This window comes from Hyperolius riggenbachi, chromosome 3 (assembly GCF_040937935.1).
Source record: "Hyperolius riggenbachi isolate aHypRig1 chromosome 3, aHypRig1.pri, whole genome shotgun sequence".
NCBI classification, from domain to species: domain Eukaryota; kingdom Metazoa; phylum Chordata; class Amphibia; order Anura; family Hyperoliidae; genus Hyperolius; species Hyperolius riggenbachi.
Window position 1 is genome coordinate 61,584,936 of NC_090648.1, and position 19,018 is coordinate 61,603,953.

The following is a 19,018-nucleotide window of genomic DNA, read 5'->3' on the forward strand; positions in this document are numbered from 1 at the left end:
CGTTTTTCCTCTCTCCACTCGGTCTTTTGGCCAGATAAGAATGCACTTACAAGGAATTCAACTTAGCAGTTGCAGACACAAACAATACAATACAAGGACAGACAGTATAGTTGGTTCAAATCAAGGACGGTTTTGTACAATACTGTTTTAAAGTCCTCCGGAATTAGCGGGGTTCTGCATTAAGTATGGCTGCTGCCTGAGGGAAGAAGCGGTTTCTGTGTCTGAAAGTTTTCTGGGTTTTTTTCTTACAACTGACCGGTATCTGACTCCTGAAGGCAGAAGTTTGAAGATGGAGTAGGCAGGGTGAGAGTGGCCAGACACAATATTGGTCTCTCTCTCTCTCGCATATCCACATGTACTGGGTTCCGGTTTGATGATGTCTTCAAGCCAGGACCCGGTATATGCAGCTGTACAATGCGGGTTGCAGTGGAAGCTGGGGAGCGCTGCTCATTGCTGGAATGGAGGAGAGGTGAGTGAAATGGTGACGCTTCCAACTGCTGATCTCTGCATGTAGGGGCAGAAATGCTAATCAGGGAAATGAGGGATCTAGACTACTATGGAAAAATATTTGGAGGGGTGGAGTTAGAGCACCAGGTCGAGTGTATGTATGGGGAGGGGGGACCACTAGACTATCAGAGAAATCTCTATGTAGGAGGGGAGGGAGAGGGGGAACCACTAGACTAGGGAAAAATATAAAAGTGGGGGTGAGGGATTGGAGCCCCAGGGAAGTGCATACAGGGGGAGAAATCTCTATTTAAAAAGGGGTTGGGGGGGGGGGGGGGCTGCTAAAACTAACATATATAAGCAGGGTGTGGAGGGGAGTGTTAGAGCGCTTAGGAAGTATGGATAGGTGGTAGGGGGGACCACTAAGCTATCAGGGAAAGTAATGATGAATGTCTGTCACTATCTGGTCCTTCTGGGCCTCCATTCTGTGGTACTGAATAACTTTTGTATTTGGCACCAGGTATGAGAAACTAGCTGAGGAATGCATGAAGTACATAGAAATCGTCAAACAGGCGCACACACGGGGCCTGCCGGTGCCGCGCTGCCACTACGAGGAGCGCACACTCAGCATTGTCAAGTAAGTCCATCATTTCATGCATGCAAGTACTGCGGACAACTAAATGTGGTCGGTGGTAAGATGTTTATATCCTTGTCTTGCATGCAAACTCCATGCCGCTTGCCACTGGGCTAGCCAGATGTACTACGTTCTGCTGGTTTGGATTGGCGGCTTAAAATTTGTATGAACTCTGCATGCAAGCCGAAAGTATTAGCACCTCTTTCATTATCTCTAGCACTGATGACACTGCTGCTCTCTGACTCTTGTCTGCCCCCTACAGGATGTTTCCAGACCTGACCAGTTCTGATCTTATTTTGTATGTCTCCAAACTTGTGAACTTGCCCACGCCTGCAGGTATATTGACTAATGAATGTCGGATGTATTATTTCTTTCCTGTCTTCTCCACTGAGAATCTACCTGTGTTACAGGATCATCTCCGAGTGATATGGACACCTTCGTGCGGTTTGAATTTGCCTATCCTAGTACGGTAAGAAGCATTTGGTGTGGCAACTGGGAGCAATATAAAAGGCTTATACTTATTAGACACATACCCACCGTGAGAAGTGATTTGAAATGTTTCTGATTAGGAGATATTAGTTATTTAACTGCCTTGCTGTGATGGGTCAGTGGTAGAGAGTGGGCGCTCTGATGGGTCAGTGGGAGAGAGTGGGACCTCTAATGGGTCAGTGGCAGAGAGTGGGCGCTCTGATGGGTCAGTGTGAGAGAATGGGCGCTCTGATGGGTCAGTGGTAGAGAGTGGGCGCTCTGATGGGTCAGTGGGAGAGAGTGGGCGCTCTGATGGGTCAGTGGGAGAGAATGGGCGCTCTGATGGGTCAGTGGGAGAGAGTGGGCGCTCTGATGGGTCAGTGGGAGAGAGTGGGAGCTCTGATGGGTCAGTGTGAGAGAGTGGGAGCTCTGATGGGTCAGTGTGAGAGAGTGGGACCTCTGATGGGCCAGTGGGAGAGAGTGGGACCTCTGATGGGCCAGTGGGAGAGAGTGGGACCTCTGATGGGCCAGTGGGAGAGAGTGGGACCTCTGATGGGCCAGTGGGAGAGAGTGGGACCTCTGATGGGCCAGTGGGAGAGAGTGGGACCTCTGATGGGCCAGTAGGAGAGAGTGGGCGCTCTGATGGGCCAGTGGGAGAGAGTGGGCGCTCTGATGGGCCAGTGGGAGAGAGTGGGACCTCTGATGGGCCAGTGGGAGAGAGTGGGCGCTCTGATGGGTCAGTGGGAGAGAGTGGGCGCTCTGATGGGTCAGTGGGAGAGAGTGGGCGCTCTGATGGGTCAGTGGGAGAGAGTGGGCGCTCTGATGGGTCAGTGGGAGAGAGTGGGCGCTCTGATGGGTCAGTGGGAAAGAGTGGGCGCTCTGATGGGTCAGTGGGAGAGAGTGGGCACCTTGATGGGTCAGCGGGAGGAGGGCGTGAGCTGTTGCGGGGCAGCAGGAGGAGGGCGTGAGCTGTGACGGGGCAACGGGAGGAGGGCGTGAGCTGTGACGGGGCAACGGGAGGAGGGCGTGAGCTGAGGCGGGGCAACGGGAGGAGGGCGTGAGCTGAGGCGGGGCAGCGGGAGGAGGGCGTGAGCTGTGATGGGGCAGCGGGAGGAGGGCGTGAGCTGTGAAGGGGCCGCGGGAGGAGGGCATGAGCTGTGGCGGGGCCGCGGGAGGAGGGCTGAGCTGTGATGGGGCAGTGGGAGGAGGCCGTGAGCTGTTGCGGGGCAGCAGCATAGCTCCCAACTGTCCCTCTTTTTGAGGGACGGTCCCTCTTTGGGAACCCAATCCCTCTGTCCCTCTTTCTTCCTCGTTTGTCCCTCTTTCAGGACTATAATAAACACAAACTGCGCCTGCCAAAGTACAAACGGGTGCAATAGCATATGCTTCAATCGAGTGTTCGCTATCACAAGTCCTTGAATATCAGTCTATAGTGCTGTGACAGCGCTCCTCTTCTTTTCTACAATTTAAACATAGAAAAAACAATCGCACATAGTGCATTACTGTGAATCACAAAGTACAGTTTCCCACACGTGCATAAGTGCTCAATTGTGCATCACTCGTGGTCTCTACAGCCCCTCCACACTAGCAGCTCACCAGATTGACACCACCTCACAGTCCAGGTGGGTCTAGCGCTTAGCCTATAGAGCGGCCAACTCCAATGACACTTCCACGATAGTTTAGTTCACAATTGGATGATCCATATTTAATGACAAGTTCCACATGAAAAACATATAAGAACACACATAGCATAAAACCGTTGGGCTAAAAGTTATGGCCTGCGCAATATCAGCGCACTCACTTGTGTAGGAAGATAACAGGCATTGCAGCCTAGCAATAAAGCTTCTCTGCTGGCGGTGTCGGCGTCCCGAACTTCCCCGCTCCTCGTGGCAGCCTGTCTCCTGACCTTCCAGCACGCGTGACCAGGAGCGTTTACGTCACTGGGATCTGGAAGGTCAGGAGACAGGCTGCCACGAGGAGCGGGGAAGTTCGGGACGCCGACACCGCCAGCAGAGAAGCTTTATTGCTAGGCTGCAATGCCTGAAATGCCTGTTATCTTCCTACACAAGTGAGTGCGCTGATATTGCGCAGGCCATAACTTTTAGCCCAACGGTTTTATGCTATGTGTGTTCTTATATGTTTTTCATGTGGAACTTGTCATTAAATATGGATCATCCAATTGTGAACTAAACTATCGTGGAAGTGTCATTGGAGTTGGCCGCTCTATAGGCTAAGCGCTAGACCCACCTGGACTGTGAGGTGGTGTCAATCTGGTGAGCTGCTAGTGTGGAGGGGCTGTAGAGACCACGAGTGATGCACAATTGAGCACTTATGCACGTGTGGGGAACTGTACTTTGTGATTCTCTCTTTCAGGACTGATTAACAGATTTATATAAATATATGTATTTTTCTCTTCAAAAAGGGGTTTTTTTACTCCAAACTTTTTTTCCCCATGCTTTAAAGAGACTCTGTAACAAAATTTCCATCCTTATTTCTGCTATCCTATAAGTTCCTGTACCTGTTCTAATGGGCTCTGTCTAACTGCAGCCTTTCCTATTTGCACAGTGGCTGTGTTATCTCTGTTATATGATCTAATCTTCTCTCCTCTGCCGGGTCTGTCGGGCTCAGGCAGTCAGGCTGGAATGTGTTGTGCTACTTGTGATTGGATAGAAGCTATACACACCCTCTCCAGGCCCCCTGCACACTCTGTATGACTCACACACTGAGCTACTCTCAGCTATCACTTGCTATGTCTTTTGTTTGTAAACACTGCATAAAAACGGTAATTACAAGCCAGGATTGCAGCAGGGAGAGGCAAAAACAGCACAGAGAGGCCCAGAAGAACATAATGAATAGAATGGAATGCTTTTTATTGTAAGAATTTTAGAGTACAGATTCTCTTTAAATTGATATATTTCTTATTTGCAAATGTTAATATGAAGAAAAATGAATCAGGATAGAAAGGACCAGTGTGGTTTGAATTATCAAACAACATCATTTTCTTATGATCTCTTTATGGTATGCGTTACTAGGGGTGTGGCATGGGGCATGGCTAAAATGTCCCTCTTTCTTATCTCAAAAAGTTGGGAGGTATGCAGCAGGAGGAGGGCGTGAGCTGTTGCAGGGCAGCGGGAGGAGGGCGTGAGCTGTGATGGGGCAGCGGGAGGAGGGCGTGAGCTGTGATGGGGCAGTGGGAGGAGGGCGTGAGCTGTTGCGGGGCAGCAGGAGGAGGGCGTGAGCTGTTGCAGGGCAGCGGGAGGAGGGTGTGAGCTGTGACGGGGCAGCGGGAGGAGGGCGTGAGCTGTGATGGGGCAGTGGGAGGAGGGCATGAGCTGTTGCGGGGCAGCAGGAGGAGGGCGTGAGCTGTTGCAGGGCAGCGGGAGGAGGGTGTGAGCTGTGATGGTGCTGCGGGAGGAGGGCGTGAGCTGTTGCGGGGCAGCAGGAGGAGGGCGTGAGCTGTTGCGGGGCAGCGGGAGGAGGGCGTGAGCTGTTGCAGGGCAGCGGGAGGAGGGCATGAGCTGTTGTAGGGCAGCGGGAGGAGGGCATGAGCTGTTGTAGGGCAGCGGGAGGAGGGCGTGAGCTGTGACGGGGCAGCGGGAGGAGGGTAGGAGCTGTGACGGGGCAGCAGGAGGAGGACATGAGCTGTGACGGGGCAGCGGGAGTAGGGCGTGAGCTGTGACGGGGCAGCGGGAGGAGGGCGTGAGCTGTGACAGGGCAGCGGGAGGAGGGTAGGAGCTGTGACGGCGGCGGGAGCTGTGACGGGCAGCGAGAGGAGGGCGTGAGCTGAGAAGGGGCAGTGGGAGGCGAGCAGAAGACTCAGCAGAGAGTAGAATAGAATTTTAGTTATTAACCAGGTGTCTTTACTGCTTTGCAGGAGGAAGCACAGAGGGATAAAACCAATGTGATAAAGGGAACCAACTCTCCAGGTACAGCAGAGCCGGGGTTTAATCGCTCAGCAAAGTTACACATTTTTATGTCCATTTGACAGAACAAGGCTTTTTAAATATGTTATATTATGCCTAAGCCTTGTGTGTTAAATCACTGTAGTTTTTGCATTTTAGAGAAGGAAAACACTTGCTGTATGAATTCATAGACGCTCTTCTCCTCCTCTGTGACTTACAGCTGCCTGGTCATTCCCAGGGGTGTGAACCACACTAGTTATGCAGGGTGTGAGGAGTGATTTCTCTACCAGCTTACTCTAGTCCTCCCTGATGATTGATTAGCCTATTTTGGCTATCGCTCTCTAGTAAGGAGGTGTGGCTTGTGACTTGCTGGGAGCAGGCAGTAGGAGGTTCCTGAGGATCTATGAAGTGTTGCAGCAGCATTTTTATTTTTGTCAAACTGCTGCTTCTTCCTTTTTTTTTTTTTTTAATTATTATTATTATTTATAAATGTCTTTCAAACATGATCCATGTTATAGAATTGTTTCGTCTTGAAAGAACACCTCAAGTGAGATATGGAGGCTGCCATATTTATTTCCTTTTGAGCAATACCAGTTGCCTGGCTATCCTGCTGATCCTCCGCCTCTAATACTTTTAGCCATAGACCCGGAACAAGCATGCAGCAGATCAGGTGTTTCTGACATTATTGTCAGATCAAGATTAGATGATCACTTGTTCCTGGTGTTATTTATAATTATTATTGATTTATAAAGTGACAACATATTCCTTGGCACAGTACAAAGTAAGAAACAAACATTGGGTACTTAATAATAGGGTTGCTCTTACTGAGTAGCTACGTGCCGATAGCTACCAGCAATCAAAATTTAAATTAGCCAGCGTTGCCCGCGGGAGGAAGGGGTGTTAACTTACCTATGCCGCTGCTGTTAGACGATGCGTTCCATGTCACTCCCATGCTTCCTTCCTCTGGGTTGAAGGAGGAAGTATAGGAGGGACGTGGGACACAAATGGAGCACATCGTCTTACAGCGGTGGCATGGGTACTTTTACTCACCTCCCGGAGAATCCAGACATCAGTAGCCATTCTCCTTCCTGTCCTCCGAGGCTCTGAATCACTCTGGTGAGATCGCCGTCATCGATCTCACCACAGAGTTACAGCGCCACCTGGAGGACGGAGGTAAAATTGCAGCGCTGGAGCCCAGGGAGGTAAATGTGATTGCTGGGGCTGCTGCAGAGACTCTGACAGCATGATTTTTTTCCTGATTTTAGGGTCTGAAAAGTTTTTTTAAAAAGACTCTAAAATTTGGCAATAATCATACCACCAGGGAGGTTAATAATACAAACAATGGTGTACACCAATATACAAAATACAGAGTTGGTACAAAATGCAGAATTAGTAATTACGGTGACGAAAGTAACATAGTAAATAAATTCCAAAACACAAAAGGGTGAGAGAGCCCTGCCCTTGCCAGCTTAGAGTCTAAATTCAGACACTGCTGCAGCCAAATAGATGAGCAGGACTGTCAGGCAACTGTTATTGTTTAAAAGAAAATAAATGTGGCAGCCTCCATATTCTTGCAGTTGTCCTTTAAGAGGTGGAGATCTGTGATTGTATATGTCCATGTCTGTATTAAGAGTCACTCCGCCCAAAAGTGTAAACTTCACTGGTGAAATTGCTGTCATTATTGTTTCTTACTTTGTACTGCGCCATGGAATATGTTGGTGCTCTATAAATTAATAATAAAGTGAGCGCTAAAGTTAGCAGTGGTGCAAGTAAATTTGAAGGAGTGGCAGGAGGAGTTTTGTGGTGAAACGGTCACTTTGAGTGTAATAACTTGATCAGTCTGCTCTCTGTGTTTTCAGCTTTCAAAGAAAAGTTTAAGTTGCATATTAACCGCAATCACCGAGGCCTGAAGAGGGCAGTGCAGGCAAAAGGGATCAAATTTGAAATCATCCAGAAAGGGTAAATCCGTGTTCAGTGTGTGGTGACTGTCCCGTATAGCTCTCGTTAGACGTTTACTCAATCCATGCTGTGGTTCTAGGGGGCTCTTTAAGTCAGACCGCATCATGGGTACAGCACACCTTAAACTGGAGGCTCTGGAGACCAACTGTGAAGTCCGAGACATTCTGGAGGTAAGAGTTGATTGGCCAGAAGTTTCTCTGTTTTACCATTCCCCTCACCCTTAAAGGACAACTGAAGCGAGAGGGATATGGAGGCTGCCATATTTATTTCCTTTTAAGAAATACCAGTTGCCTGGCTATCCTGCTGATCCTCTGCCTTATTTTAGCCATAAACTCTGAACAAACCTGCAGCAGTTCAGGTGTTTCTGACGTTATTGTCAGATCGTGTGGCGTTTGAAAAAGGATGCGAAGTCCGATACGCCGTGCGTCACATTAGACCTGGCTCTTGTTTTTATGCTGCTTTTTTAATCATTTTTCAATAAAGTATTATGATTTATAAAGACAGTGCGGTTCATTTTGGATAAGCCACATGCTTATTTCTGGTGTTTTTCAGACACTACCGCAGCCAAGTAGATCAGCAGGGTTGCCAGGAAACTGGTATTGATCAAAAGGAAATAAGTATGGCAGCATCTGTATTCCTTTCACTTCAGTTTTCCTGTAAGTCTAAGGATCCGTGTCACCATATCCAAACATACTATCTTCTCTACAGTTTCCCTCACTACAGTGGTCCAGCTTCATGTTATCCTATTCCACCACATTGCTTTTCTTCTATCTTCTCCCCCCATCAGCACTGTCCTAGCATCATATCACCATTTCTTCTGTCTTCTGTGCACAGCTCCCATCATCTGTATGCTCTATCTCCTTCCTCTTGTGTCTGCTCTCCTCTACACTCCTCTCCTCTGCCTGTTCTACTGTCCTTTGTTCTACTTCTTTCCAGTCAGCACCTCTCCTCTGTCTGTCAATGCCAACTTGTCATTTGTCTGCCCTGCTACCCTTTTCTCCTTTACCTGCCCTACTGTCTTCTTTTCCTCTGTCGTCTCTACTCTGCTTCCTTCTTCTGCACTGTCTGTCCTGCTTCCTTCCTGTACTCTGCTCTGCTTAGTTCCTCACCTCTCCTCTGTCTCCTCTGTCATTCTTGCCCCGATATGCGTGAGCTTTTATCTGTATGCTGAGATGCTGGATTATGGAATAAAGACTTTTCTATTTTCACCATAAAACACTGGTGCAGCGGGATTTCCTTTAACTTGTTCTCCTCTGTCTACTCTGCTTCCTTCTTCTCCTCTGTCGGTTCTTCTGCTTTCTTCCTCTCCGTCTCACTCTGTTCTGCTTTCTTCCTCTATTTCTCTGTTCTGCTTTCTTCCTCTCCTTCTCTGTTCTGCTTTCTTCTGCTCCTCCTCTGTCTGTTCTGCTTTCTTCCTCTCCTTCTCTGTTCTGCTTTCTTCTGCTCCTCCTCTGTCTGTTCTTCAGCTTTCTTCCTCTCCTTCTCTGTCCTTCTTTCTTCCTCTCCTTCTCCGTCTGTTCTGCTTTCTTCCTCTCCTTCTCTGTCTGTTCTTCTGCTTTCTTCCTCTCCTCTTTGGTCTGTTCTGCTTTTTTCTTCTTCTCCTCTTCCGTCTGTTCTGCTTTTGTCCTCACCTCTCCTCTGTCTGCTTTGCTTCCTTCCTCTCCATTGGCTTTTTGCTTCCTTCCTTTCCTCTCCTCCCTCCTCACTTCTTCTCCTCTCCTCTGCCTCCTTCTTCTCCTGATTTGCTCTGATTCCTCACTTCTCCTCTCCTCTGCATGCTTCCTCTCCTCTACATGCTTCCTCTCCTATTTTGCACACCTCTGAATACCTTCCTTACTGCTGCCCAGTTTCTGCCAAAGCTTATTTATGTTATCTTCCTGTTTTGTGTTTCTGTTTCTCAGGTGGTGGACGGCCGCAAACCCACTGGTGCAAAATTGGAAGTGTGTGTCCAGATCCGAGATCCCCTCTCATCTCAGCAGCTCAGCAGCACTACTGAGAAGTGGCTGGTGGTGGAACCCATGACTCTTCCCCCAGTAATTATCTCCTCATTATTCTATAATGGTTGTGAGTGCTGTCATATGAATGTGTGAGCAGTTAAAGTAAGACTGCAATAGGGAAAGTAATATTGCTGAGGAAGGGGATTTTTTTTGTTTGTTTGTTTTTTTAATGCTAGTTATTTGGCTATCGTGCTGATCCTATTCTTACAAAGCCTATTTCAGGTACAGAAGTCTTCCTAGTCTTGTGTGGCATTCAGCTGCAGGACGTTTTTTTCTGTGTAGAAACTACTTAATTAGCTGGTGTCCTATAAATCACTCATAAAAGCCCTGATTGTGAGCCCAGACACTGTCCACTTCCTGCGCTGCAGCCTGTCAGTGCTCAAGACTGCAATTTTCTCTGAGATTCAGTCTGTGCCTTCCACCTTGCAGTCTGAACAGTGAGGATGATGTCCCACCCATAGTCTGAAAGCTGTGTTGCTGATTCTTCAGACGGCTTGTAATTGTAAGCTGGAGAAGCCTCATCTTCTAATATTATAAATGCGAAAGTTTGGATGTTTTGATGTTCGTTACTCAATCACGCAACAATGGCTGAACGGATTTTAATGAAATTTGGCACACACAGAGTACATTACCTGGATTAACATATAGGATACTTTTTAATCCCCATAACTAAAAACTGGGTGGAGACAAATACAAATTTCACTGGGAAAATGTGAACTGCAGCCATTCTTACTCTGTTAATGGCAGGGTTCTCAAACTTTGCACAGTTGGTGACTGGGATTAATGTTCAGAAAAGTGGGTGGAGCCTACAAAAGCCAATCAAAAAGCACCCATTGATTTTCAAAGGGAATATTTCATTGCTGCCACTCCTGCACTGTTAATGGCAAAAGCCTCAAACCTGGTACAGTTGGTCATTGGGTGACTGGGGTTCAAATTCAGAAAAAGGGGTGGAGCCAGAAACAGCCAATCAGATTTGTTTCATTTCAATGCAAATTATTGATGCCAAAGACTGCAAAGCTCACAAATTTGGTCATTGAGCAATTGTGTGTTAGGGTTAGAAAAAGTGGGCGGAGCCAACATCAGCCAAATACATACTCGGGCAATGCCGGGCCATCAGCTAGTTGTGTAATAGATAATTTATGATTTGAGCGCTGTCATTCAAGGACCACTATTGTGAAAATTTGTAAAATCTAAAATATATACATATAAAATGTACATTTCTCCCAGTCTAATGCACGATAAATTACATTTTTCATATGTTGCAGCCACTTACAGTAGGTAGTGAAACCCTGACAGATCTTACAGATTTTGGACTTTTCCTTCTTGCCTTGCAGGCATCTGTTCCAAAGCCGAAACAGTCGGTGCCAATGCCAAATAAACCTGCGCCCAGTAGGTAAGTACCCGACCATAACATTAGGGACCTTTGTAATAGGGCTAGTGTCCATGAGCCTCTGAGTTTAATTCAGGTGGCATTTAAATATTGGTTTTAAAGGACAACTGAAGTGATAGATATATGGAGGCTGCCATATTTATTTCCTTTTAAGCAATACAAGTTGCCTGGCTATCCTGCTCATCCTCTGCCTCTAATACTTTTATCCATAGACCCTGAACAAGCATGCAGCAGATCAGGTGTTTCTGACATTATTGTCAGATCTGACAAAATTAGCTGCATGCTTGTTTCTGGTGTTAATCAGACACTACTGCAGCCAAATAGATCAGCAGGACTGCCAGGCAACTGGTATTGTTTAAAAGGAAGTAAATATGGCAGCCCCCATATACCTCTCACTACAGCTGTCCTTTAATGCAGGTCAGCTGCAATTTGATCAGTTTGTCTTCACTTTGAGTTCTAGTCCATCCCAGTTTCCCATTCAGTTTTATTGTTTGTACATTAACTGACCTCCGCCACAATTTAAACTGAATTCAAAGGGCCTTGAATACTAGCCCTTAAAGTGGACCTGAACTCTTGCACAGGACAGAAGGAAAACCTAGAGAAATGCACCCTGTATGTATTTAGAGAGCTTAGCCTGTCTAATTTCCCCTCATCTGTGACTAATCATAACTGTAATTTGATCTCTTAGCTGTGTCAAGATTTATTGCAGAATTTTGTATTGGCCGTAACAGATATATATATATATATATATATATATATATATATATATATATATATATATATATATATATATATATATATATATATATATATATATATATATATATATATTTTTTTTTTTTTTATTATTATTATGCTGTTGCTTGTTTTTTAGCGCACAGAGGAAGTTCTGAGTTCAGGCCTGCCTTAAAGGGACTCTGACCTCTAAAAAGAAACGGAATTGGTACTCCCCTGGGGCTTTCTGCAGCCCACCGTAGGTTGGGAGGTCCCCCGTCGTGGTCCTGGCTCCTCTTCCGGTCCCTCCGCTGCATACCACACCGCCGACACCCGGGCCGGGTGTCAGGATTCCACTTCCTGAACGGGCACGCTCTTCGTCATTACGCCGGCCGCTGCGCGTCATCACGGCGGCTGGCGTGACAGTGCTACGCATGAGCGATTTAACCGCGCATGCTCAGTATTGTCACGCCAGCCGCCGTGATGACGCGCAGCAGCCGGCGTAATGACGAAGAGCATCCCCCTTCAGGAAGTGGAAGCCTGACACCCGGCCCGGGTGTCGGCGGTGTGGTATGCAGCGGAGGGCCTGGGAGAGGAGCCAGGACCACGCCAGGGGACCTCTCGACCTACGGTGAGCTGCAGAAAGCCCCTGGTGAGTACCAATTTAGTTTCTTTTTAGAGCTCGGAGTCCCTTTAAAGCCAACCTGAACTGAAAATAAACTTATGAGATAATTGTATGTGTAGCAGCAGTAGTATATAGAACCTCCCCATGGTCTCATATCCCCATTTTCAATTTGAGGAGTTAACATTTTACCTCAGAAATCTTAAGCATTAATAATTCAAAATGGATTCCATCACCTTCTCTCGCTATCCAGAAATAAGTGGTATGTAGGCGCTATGTGCTAACCACTGATTGCCGCTTTCAGTATAGCGGTGAATGATGTTCATATACTTGCCTTGGTGTGTTTCAGCGCTCCGGCCTTCCACTGCCTGAGTGTGCTGGCCTATGAGAAGGAGAAGATAGAGAAGAAGGTATGTGTAATGTCAATGTAGCCTGCATTGTTAAAGGAATACTATTGATTAAAACGACTTTTTTTATACTCTATATTAGGGTACACATTACACCTAGTGTTAGGGGCACTTTATTTATTCACCCAGATCTCTCTCCCTCTCATTGCTTAAAAATCATCCTTCGTTCCTCACACAGCTCACAAATAAACTTCACTGTGTCACAGCATGCAGGAGACATAAGGCGGAGGCTGATTTGATGAGGTAACGGGTAACTAGATGAGCTGTAATATTTCTGAAATATAACTAGCAGGGAGATGTGTATACACTATTCCTGCCTGACTGGCTTGTGATAATGATACACTCCAGGCTGCCTCTACTTCCTAGGCTGCTGAGAGACTCTGTTTACAAAGGCATTATCAGGATCTTTATCAGTCAGAGAACACTAGACTAGGAACACACATTGCTGGAATCTCTAACCCCTTAGGGCCCTTTTCCACTAGCAATCGCTAGCGTTCGCGCTGAACGCTAGCGATTGCTGAATCGCAATTACCGGCGATTCCCTGACGTTCGCGGCCGCGATTTTGCTATGCTATGCACTGCATAGCAAAATCGCGTCAATTATCGCTCCGCCGCACGTACGCGTTCCCGGCAAAAACGAATCGCGGTAGTGGAAATGACCTACCGCGATTCCTATGTTAAAAAGCAAACCGTAGCGTTTGTAAAATCGCTAGCGGTTTGCGTTTTTGCGATTCAGCCAGCGCTGGTGGAAAAGGGCCCTTACCCCCATCTGAATAAGATTCTTTCAGCAAGGTGATTATTAAACTACACACTGAGGAGTTGATGGCAACCCCCCTGTGCAGAGACATGGTCTAGCGCTCTGGTCGGGCATGCACTTGGCGGCACCAATTTTATCCAATTCGATTACAGTAATCGAATTGGATGGTCGATTGGCCGCCAAGTCGCCTGATGTATGACCACTTTAATGCTAGGTACACACCATACCATTTTCTGGCAGATTTACCTGCCAGATCGATTTCCAACATGTTCAATTTGAATTTTGCTTGATTTTTTTTCTTTATTTTTCCGTTTTTTTTTTTTTTTTTTCCTTTCATCGTTTTTTTCTATTGATTTTCGTTCAGTTCTATGAAAGTCGATCAAAAAAAAATCAAGCAAAAACGATTTAAAAAACAATCGAAAAATTGAAAAATCAATCATAATTCAGATCAGACATGTTGGAAATAATCAATCTGACAGGTAAATCTGCCATACAATTGTATGGTGTGTACGTAGCATAAAAGACCGACACTTTTGTATCTAAAACTGACAAAGGATTTTACAGCAGAAAGGCGGAGCTGTGTGAGGTAGGAAATTGCTCCTAGTACTTGTGGTAATGTGTGCCCTAACATACAGCATTTAAAAAAAAAAGCTTTAATCGATAGTATTCCTTTTAGCTAATCTATGCTGTGAGGTGGGTGCGCAGGACTCTTCAGGTGGATGACGCCACTCTCACATCTAACAACCGAGGAATCCCTACAGGAGGCAGTAAACACGCTCTGCCACACATACAATCATTGTGAATGGCCCACTCTTGATTCAGGGTTTTCTTATTTGTGTGCCACTTTTGCATTTTTTCTCTGCGGTATAAAATCGGATAGCTCCCCCAAGCAAGTATGAAACTTATTTAAAAAAAAAAAAAAATCAGGTTTACTTTAAAGGGACTCCAAGTACTTCTCATGGGCATGCCTTTAAGCCAGACGACTTCCAATAAAGTCGTGCTATCACCCCTCTGTAGGAGCCTCTTGCAATGGCCATGCGTGTCACTTCCTCTTCCTGCTTCATTCAGTGATGTACTTCTCTAACAGAAAAGACAGGGGTGACCCGGAAGTTATAACATAGCCAAGATGGCAGCCACGATTTTGAATTGAAATCGAACAAAAACTATTTGGTGTATAACGGCGATTCAGGCATCAAATGAAAGAGGAGAGTACAAGCTACAGAATGGTGCATCTTTAAGTACTTTGCAGTACTGGTCTTAAAGGCATGCCCATGAGAGGCGCTCAGAGTCCCTTTAAAGAGACACTGTAAACAAAAACAAAAAAACCTGGGGGATGCTTACCTCGGGACAGGGAAGCTTTCGGATCCTAATAAGGCTTCCCCCATCCTCCTCTCTCTCTCCCTCCCATTCCAGTGCTGGCTCCCCCGAAACCTCGCAGTAGCGCCTGCAATACTTACCTTCCCCCACTCCATCGCAGTATCAGTTTTCTGTGCGGCTCAGGTGGTAATAGTCGAGCCAGATCGGGTCCGCTCTACTGTACAGACACGAGTCGCCTGCAGAGTAGAGTGGACCTAATCCGGCTTGGCTATTTCCGCGTGAGCCCGATCGAAAAAGCCGCTACTGTGCCTGCGCTTTATCACGGTAGGTAAATATTTACCTCTCCGGTGTTCGGAGTCTTCAAGTGCTGCAAAGGAGGCTTCCCCCTCCCAAGGTAAGTGTTCCCCAGGTGGGCTTTTTTTTATTAGGAAGTCTGATCCATGTAGGTCCTACTTTCCCAACTTACAGTACAAGACCTAAAGGACCCGCTGCTCATTTCTTGGTACCTGATGCCCAGGGCTGGTTCTCTCATGAAGCAAGGTGAAATTTGCATCAGGGGCAGAGATTTGCAGTGGCTGGATAGTGGTTAAGGGCTCTGCCTCTGACACAGGAGATCTTGGCTCTTCCTGTTCAGTAATCCAGCACCTCAGTAAGGAGATCTTTGGGCGAGACTCCCTAACGCTGCTACTGCCTACTGAGCGCACTCTAGTGACTGCCTCGCAAGCGTTTGAGTCCGACAGGAGAAAAGCGCGATACAAAAACAAAAAAAGAAATGACCTTCCTGAGGAGGAATGGAGTGGCTGAGGGTGAGCAGTTTGGTTGTCACAGATTCAGAGCCAGCCAGTGTGCTATTGTGTTGAGCTGCAGCATGTCATGTGAGAACATTAAATGAAGCAGAGTAAATTGTCAGGTCCTGTGTGATCATTCCAAATCGGGGTGGGGGAGGCATCCTCACAAGTATGCCTCAGGCAGCAAAAAGTCTAGAACCGTTCCTGCTGATGCCTCATCCTAGCAGGGACAGTTCTAGACTGCTTCATTTAATGTTCTCACATGACATGCTGCAGCTCAGCACAATAGCACACTGGCTGGCTCTGAATCTGTGACAACCAAACTGCTCACCCTCAGCCACTCCATTCCTCCTCAGGAAGGTAAAAGATTGCTGGCTCAGAAACTGCTGAAGCTCACTGCATTATAGGGGATCCGAAGACATAACAACAAATGTTATTTAGGTGATACCTTTAATGACTAACTATGTAAGATTACAGACTGTTCTGACGGTACGGTTCTGATCCAGTTCTGTAACCTGCCTGAAGAAGAAACTTAAAGAGATTCCGTAACAAAAATTGCATCCTGTTTTTTATCATCCTACAAGTTCCAAAAGCTATTCTAATGTGTTCTGGCTTACTGCAGCACGTTCTACTATCACCATCTCTGTAATAAATCAACTTATCTCTCTCTTGTCAGACTTGTCAGCCTGTGTCTGGAAGGCTGCCAAGTTCTTCAGTGTTGTGGTTCTGCTATGAACTCCCCCGTCCAGGCCCCTCTATGCACACTGCCTGTGTGTTATTTAGATAAGAGAGAAGAGAGAAGCTGCTCTAATCAGCTGGATAAATCGTCCTCTGAGCTGGCTGGGCTTTCACATATTGAGGAATTACAAACAAGGGCAAAGCTGTTTGCAGGAAGAAAAGAGCAGCCTGAAACGTCAGTGCATGGGGGAAAGAAACACACAAATGATCTCTTGAGATTCAAAAGGAATGCTGTATACAGCCTGCTTATGTATGGATGTATTTTCTATGTGTGGACATACTGTACATCAACCTACTTCCTTTTTTGGTGGCCATTTTGTTTGTTTACAAACAAACTTTTTAAAACTGTTTTTAACCACTTTTAATGCGGCGGGGAGCGGCGAAATTGTGACAGAGGGTAATAGGAGATGTCCCCTAACGCACTGGTATGTTTACTTTTGAGTGATTTTAACAATACAGATTCTCTTTAAAGAGAAACTCCAGTGAAAATAATGTAATAAAAAAAGTGCTTCATTTTTACAATTATATATAAATGATTTAGTCACTGTTTGCTCATTGTAAAGTCTTCCCTCTCCCTGATTTACATTCACACATTTATCACATGGTGACATTTTTACTGCTGGCAGGTGATGTCACTGGAAGGAGATGCTGCTTGCTTTTTTGGTAGTTGGAAACAGCTGTTATTTGCCACAGTGCAAGAAGACTCCCACAGTGTGATGTCAGAACTATGGTCCTGACCTCACACTGTGGGAGGGGTTTCACCACAATATCAGCCATACAGAGTCCCCTGATGATCCGTTTGAGAAAAGGAAAAGATTTCTCATGGGAAAGGGGGTATCAGCTACTGATTGGGATGAAGTTCAATTCTTAGTTACGGTTTCTCTTTAAGAAGTTTGGAAAGTTTGCAAATAAATCTTGTACAGTTAGTCATTAAAGTTTTTGCCTCAACAACTTTTGTTATGCCTTCATATTCTCTCCATGACTAACACTGGACCACGTGCATCTACCCGACTCCTTTTTCTTGCTTGTACATATTTCAGATACTGGCCTACAGGCAGCAGCACCGCCAGCCTCCAGAGGACCTCCTGGCGCTTCTTAATGATGTCATACAGAAGAGTAAGCAGCAGATACAACTGATACGCCAGGGAGAACCGGCCATCAAAGTTGGTGAGTCCCTAAACTACTCATCAGTGACTATGCCTTTTTTTAGTATTAACGTTTTATTATTAAATAAAATGTCAGTCACAGTTAATATATAATTCTCCTAATGCAGGACAAGATATACTGTATTTTTTGCACTATAAGACTCACTTTTTCTTCTTCAAAAGTGGGGGAAAAAAGTAACTGCATCTTATAGTTCAAATGCAGGGAGTTCCTGACTTGTGAACGCCTTCCAATACCAACCTCCCAGGTGCTGTAATGTTGGGGACTCCCTGTACTGTGCCCAAGCAGAGGAGGACACAAGGGGGTATAGAGGACACTAGGAGAGAGGGGGGTTCAAAGGGGACAGAGGAGGACAAGGGAGACACAAGAGGTACAAGGGGGCATGAGGTACAAAGGGGACATACTCCACAAGATGCCCTTTCAACATGGATGCACCAGGTTCAGTATATACAGTATAGTTTTTCCCCTGGTTTGATAGCACCTATCTTAGGAGGCGCGCCTTATAGTCCGAAACATATGGTAAATGAATATTAAGTGTTAATAGTAATATCTTAGCTTTTTCCATTATTTTTTTTTACACAATATGAAATTGAGCAACAGCTCACTCTCTGGAAACCAGGTAACAATTCTACAAATAAGGCAATAAAAGGGTTTAGTCTTCGAATTTTCTGAATCTGAGTTTATTTGGTTTGCACATGTTAAATTGGATCTGAATCTTGCACAGGACACAAGGAAAACCAAGAGAAATGTACCCTATGTATTTTTAGAGAGAAGAGCCAGTCTGTCTCCTCATCTTCAAGTAATCACAAGTGTAATTTCATCTCTAAGCTGTGTCAGCACAGACATTCGGCAGTCCTCGGCAGACATACCTACAATGTAAACACCAGATGTTAACCCTTTGTCTGCTTCCATGAAAACAGGAAGTAGACACACTGCAGATTTATTGCAGGAGTTCTGTAAGCGGTAACAAAGAAATGTTTTTTTAAAGCTTATTATACTGTTGCTTATATTTTAGAGCAGAGAGGTAGTTCTGAGTTCAGGTCCACTTTAAAGGACAACTAAAGTGAGAGACATGTGGAGGCTGCAATATTTATTCCCATGTAAACAATATCAGCTGCTTGGCTGTCCTGCTGATCGCCTTGGCTACAGTAGTATCTGAATCACACACCTGGAACAAGCACGTCGCTAATCTAGTCAGACTTCAATATCTGATCATCATATGCTTGTTCAGGGGCTATGGCTAAAAGTACTAGATGCAGAGGCTCAGTAGGACAGCCAGGCAACTGGTATTGTTTGAAAGGAAATAAATATGGCAGCCTCCATGTCCCTCTCCCTTCAGGTGTATTTTAAGGAGAACTAGTACAGCTAAGATCTGATGACAGTCTCTTATATAGAAATGCTGTTTGGTACCCAGGGACTAGAACAGGCATGGGCAAACTTGGCCCTCCAGCTGTTGAGGAACTACAAGTCCCACAATGCATTGCAGGAGTCTGACAGCCACAGTCATGACTCATAAAGGCAAATGCATTGTGGGACTTGTAGTTCCTTAACAGCTGGAGGGCCAAGTTTGCCCATGCCTGGTCTAGAAAATATAGTCCACGCATATTTTTATAGTCAAACCAAAGAAAGGGAAGTTTGCCCATCTTGTCTGAAGTTATTGATTTTCCCAGACATCATGTTATTTACCTTATTCAGAGCATATCTGACGATCAGAACT

At 45.9% G+C, this 19,018-nt stretch overlaps 1 protein-coding gene across 1 annotated transcript in view; it reads left to right on the forward strand.

Annotated features, from left to right (window-relative positions):
• The window catches only part of CC2D1A (coiled-coil and C2 domain containing 1A), a 56,378-nt gene that overhangs the window by 23,144 nt on the left and 14,216 nt on the right, over positions 1-19,018 (forward strand). The window contains exons 9-19 of the mRNA XM_068273483.1: positions 388-469; positions 965-1,081; positions 1,341-1,414; positions 1,489-1,547; positions 5,421-5,472; positions 7,308-7,407; positions 7,487-7,577; positions 9,309-9,440; positions 10,739-10,797; positions 12,480-12,540; positions 17,178-17,304. Coding sequence (XP_068129584.1) covers positions 388-469; positions 965-1,081; positions 1,341-1,414; positions 1,489-1,547; positions 5,421-5,472; positions 7,308-7,407; positions 7,487-7,577; positions 9,309-9,440; positions 10,739-10,797; positions 12,480-12,540; positions 17,178-17,304 — 954 coding nt within the window. The remainder of the gene's footprint in view (positions 1-387; positions 470-964; positions 1,082-1,340; positions 1,415-1,488; positions 1,548-5,420; positions 5,473-7,307; positions 7,408-7,486; positions 7,578-9,308; positions 9,441-10,738; positions 10,798-12,479; positions 12,541-17,177; positions 17,305-19,018) is intronic.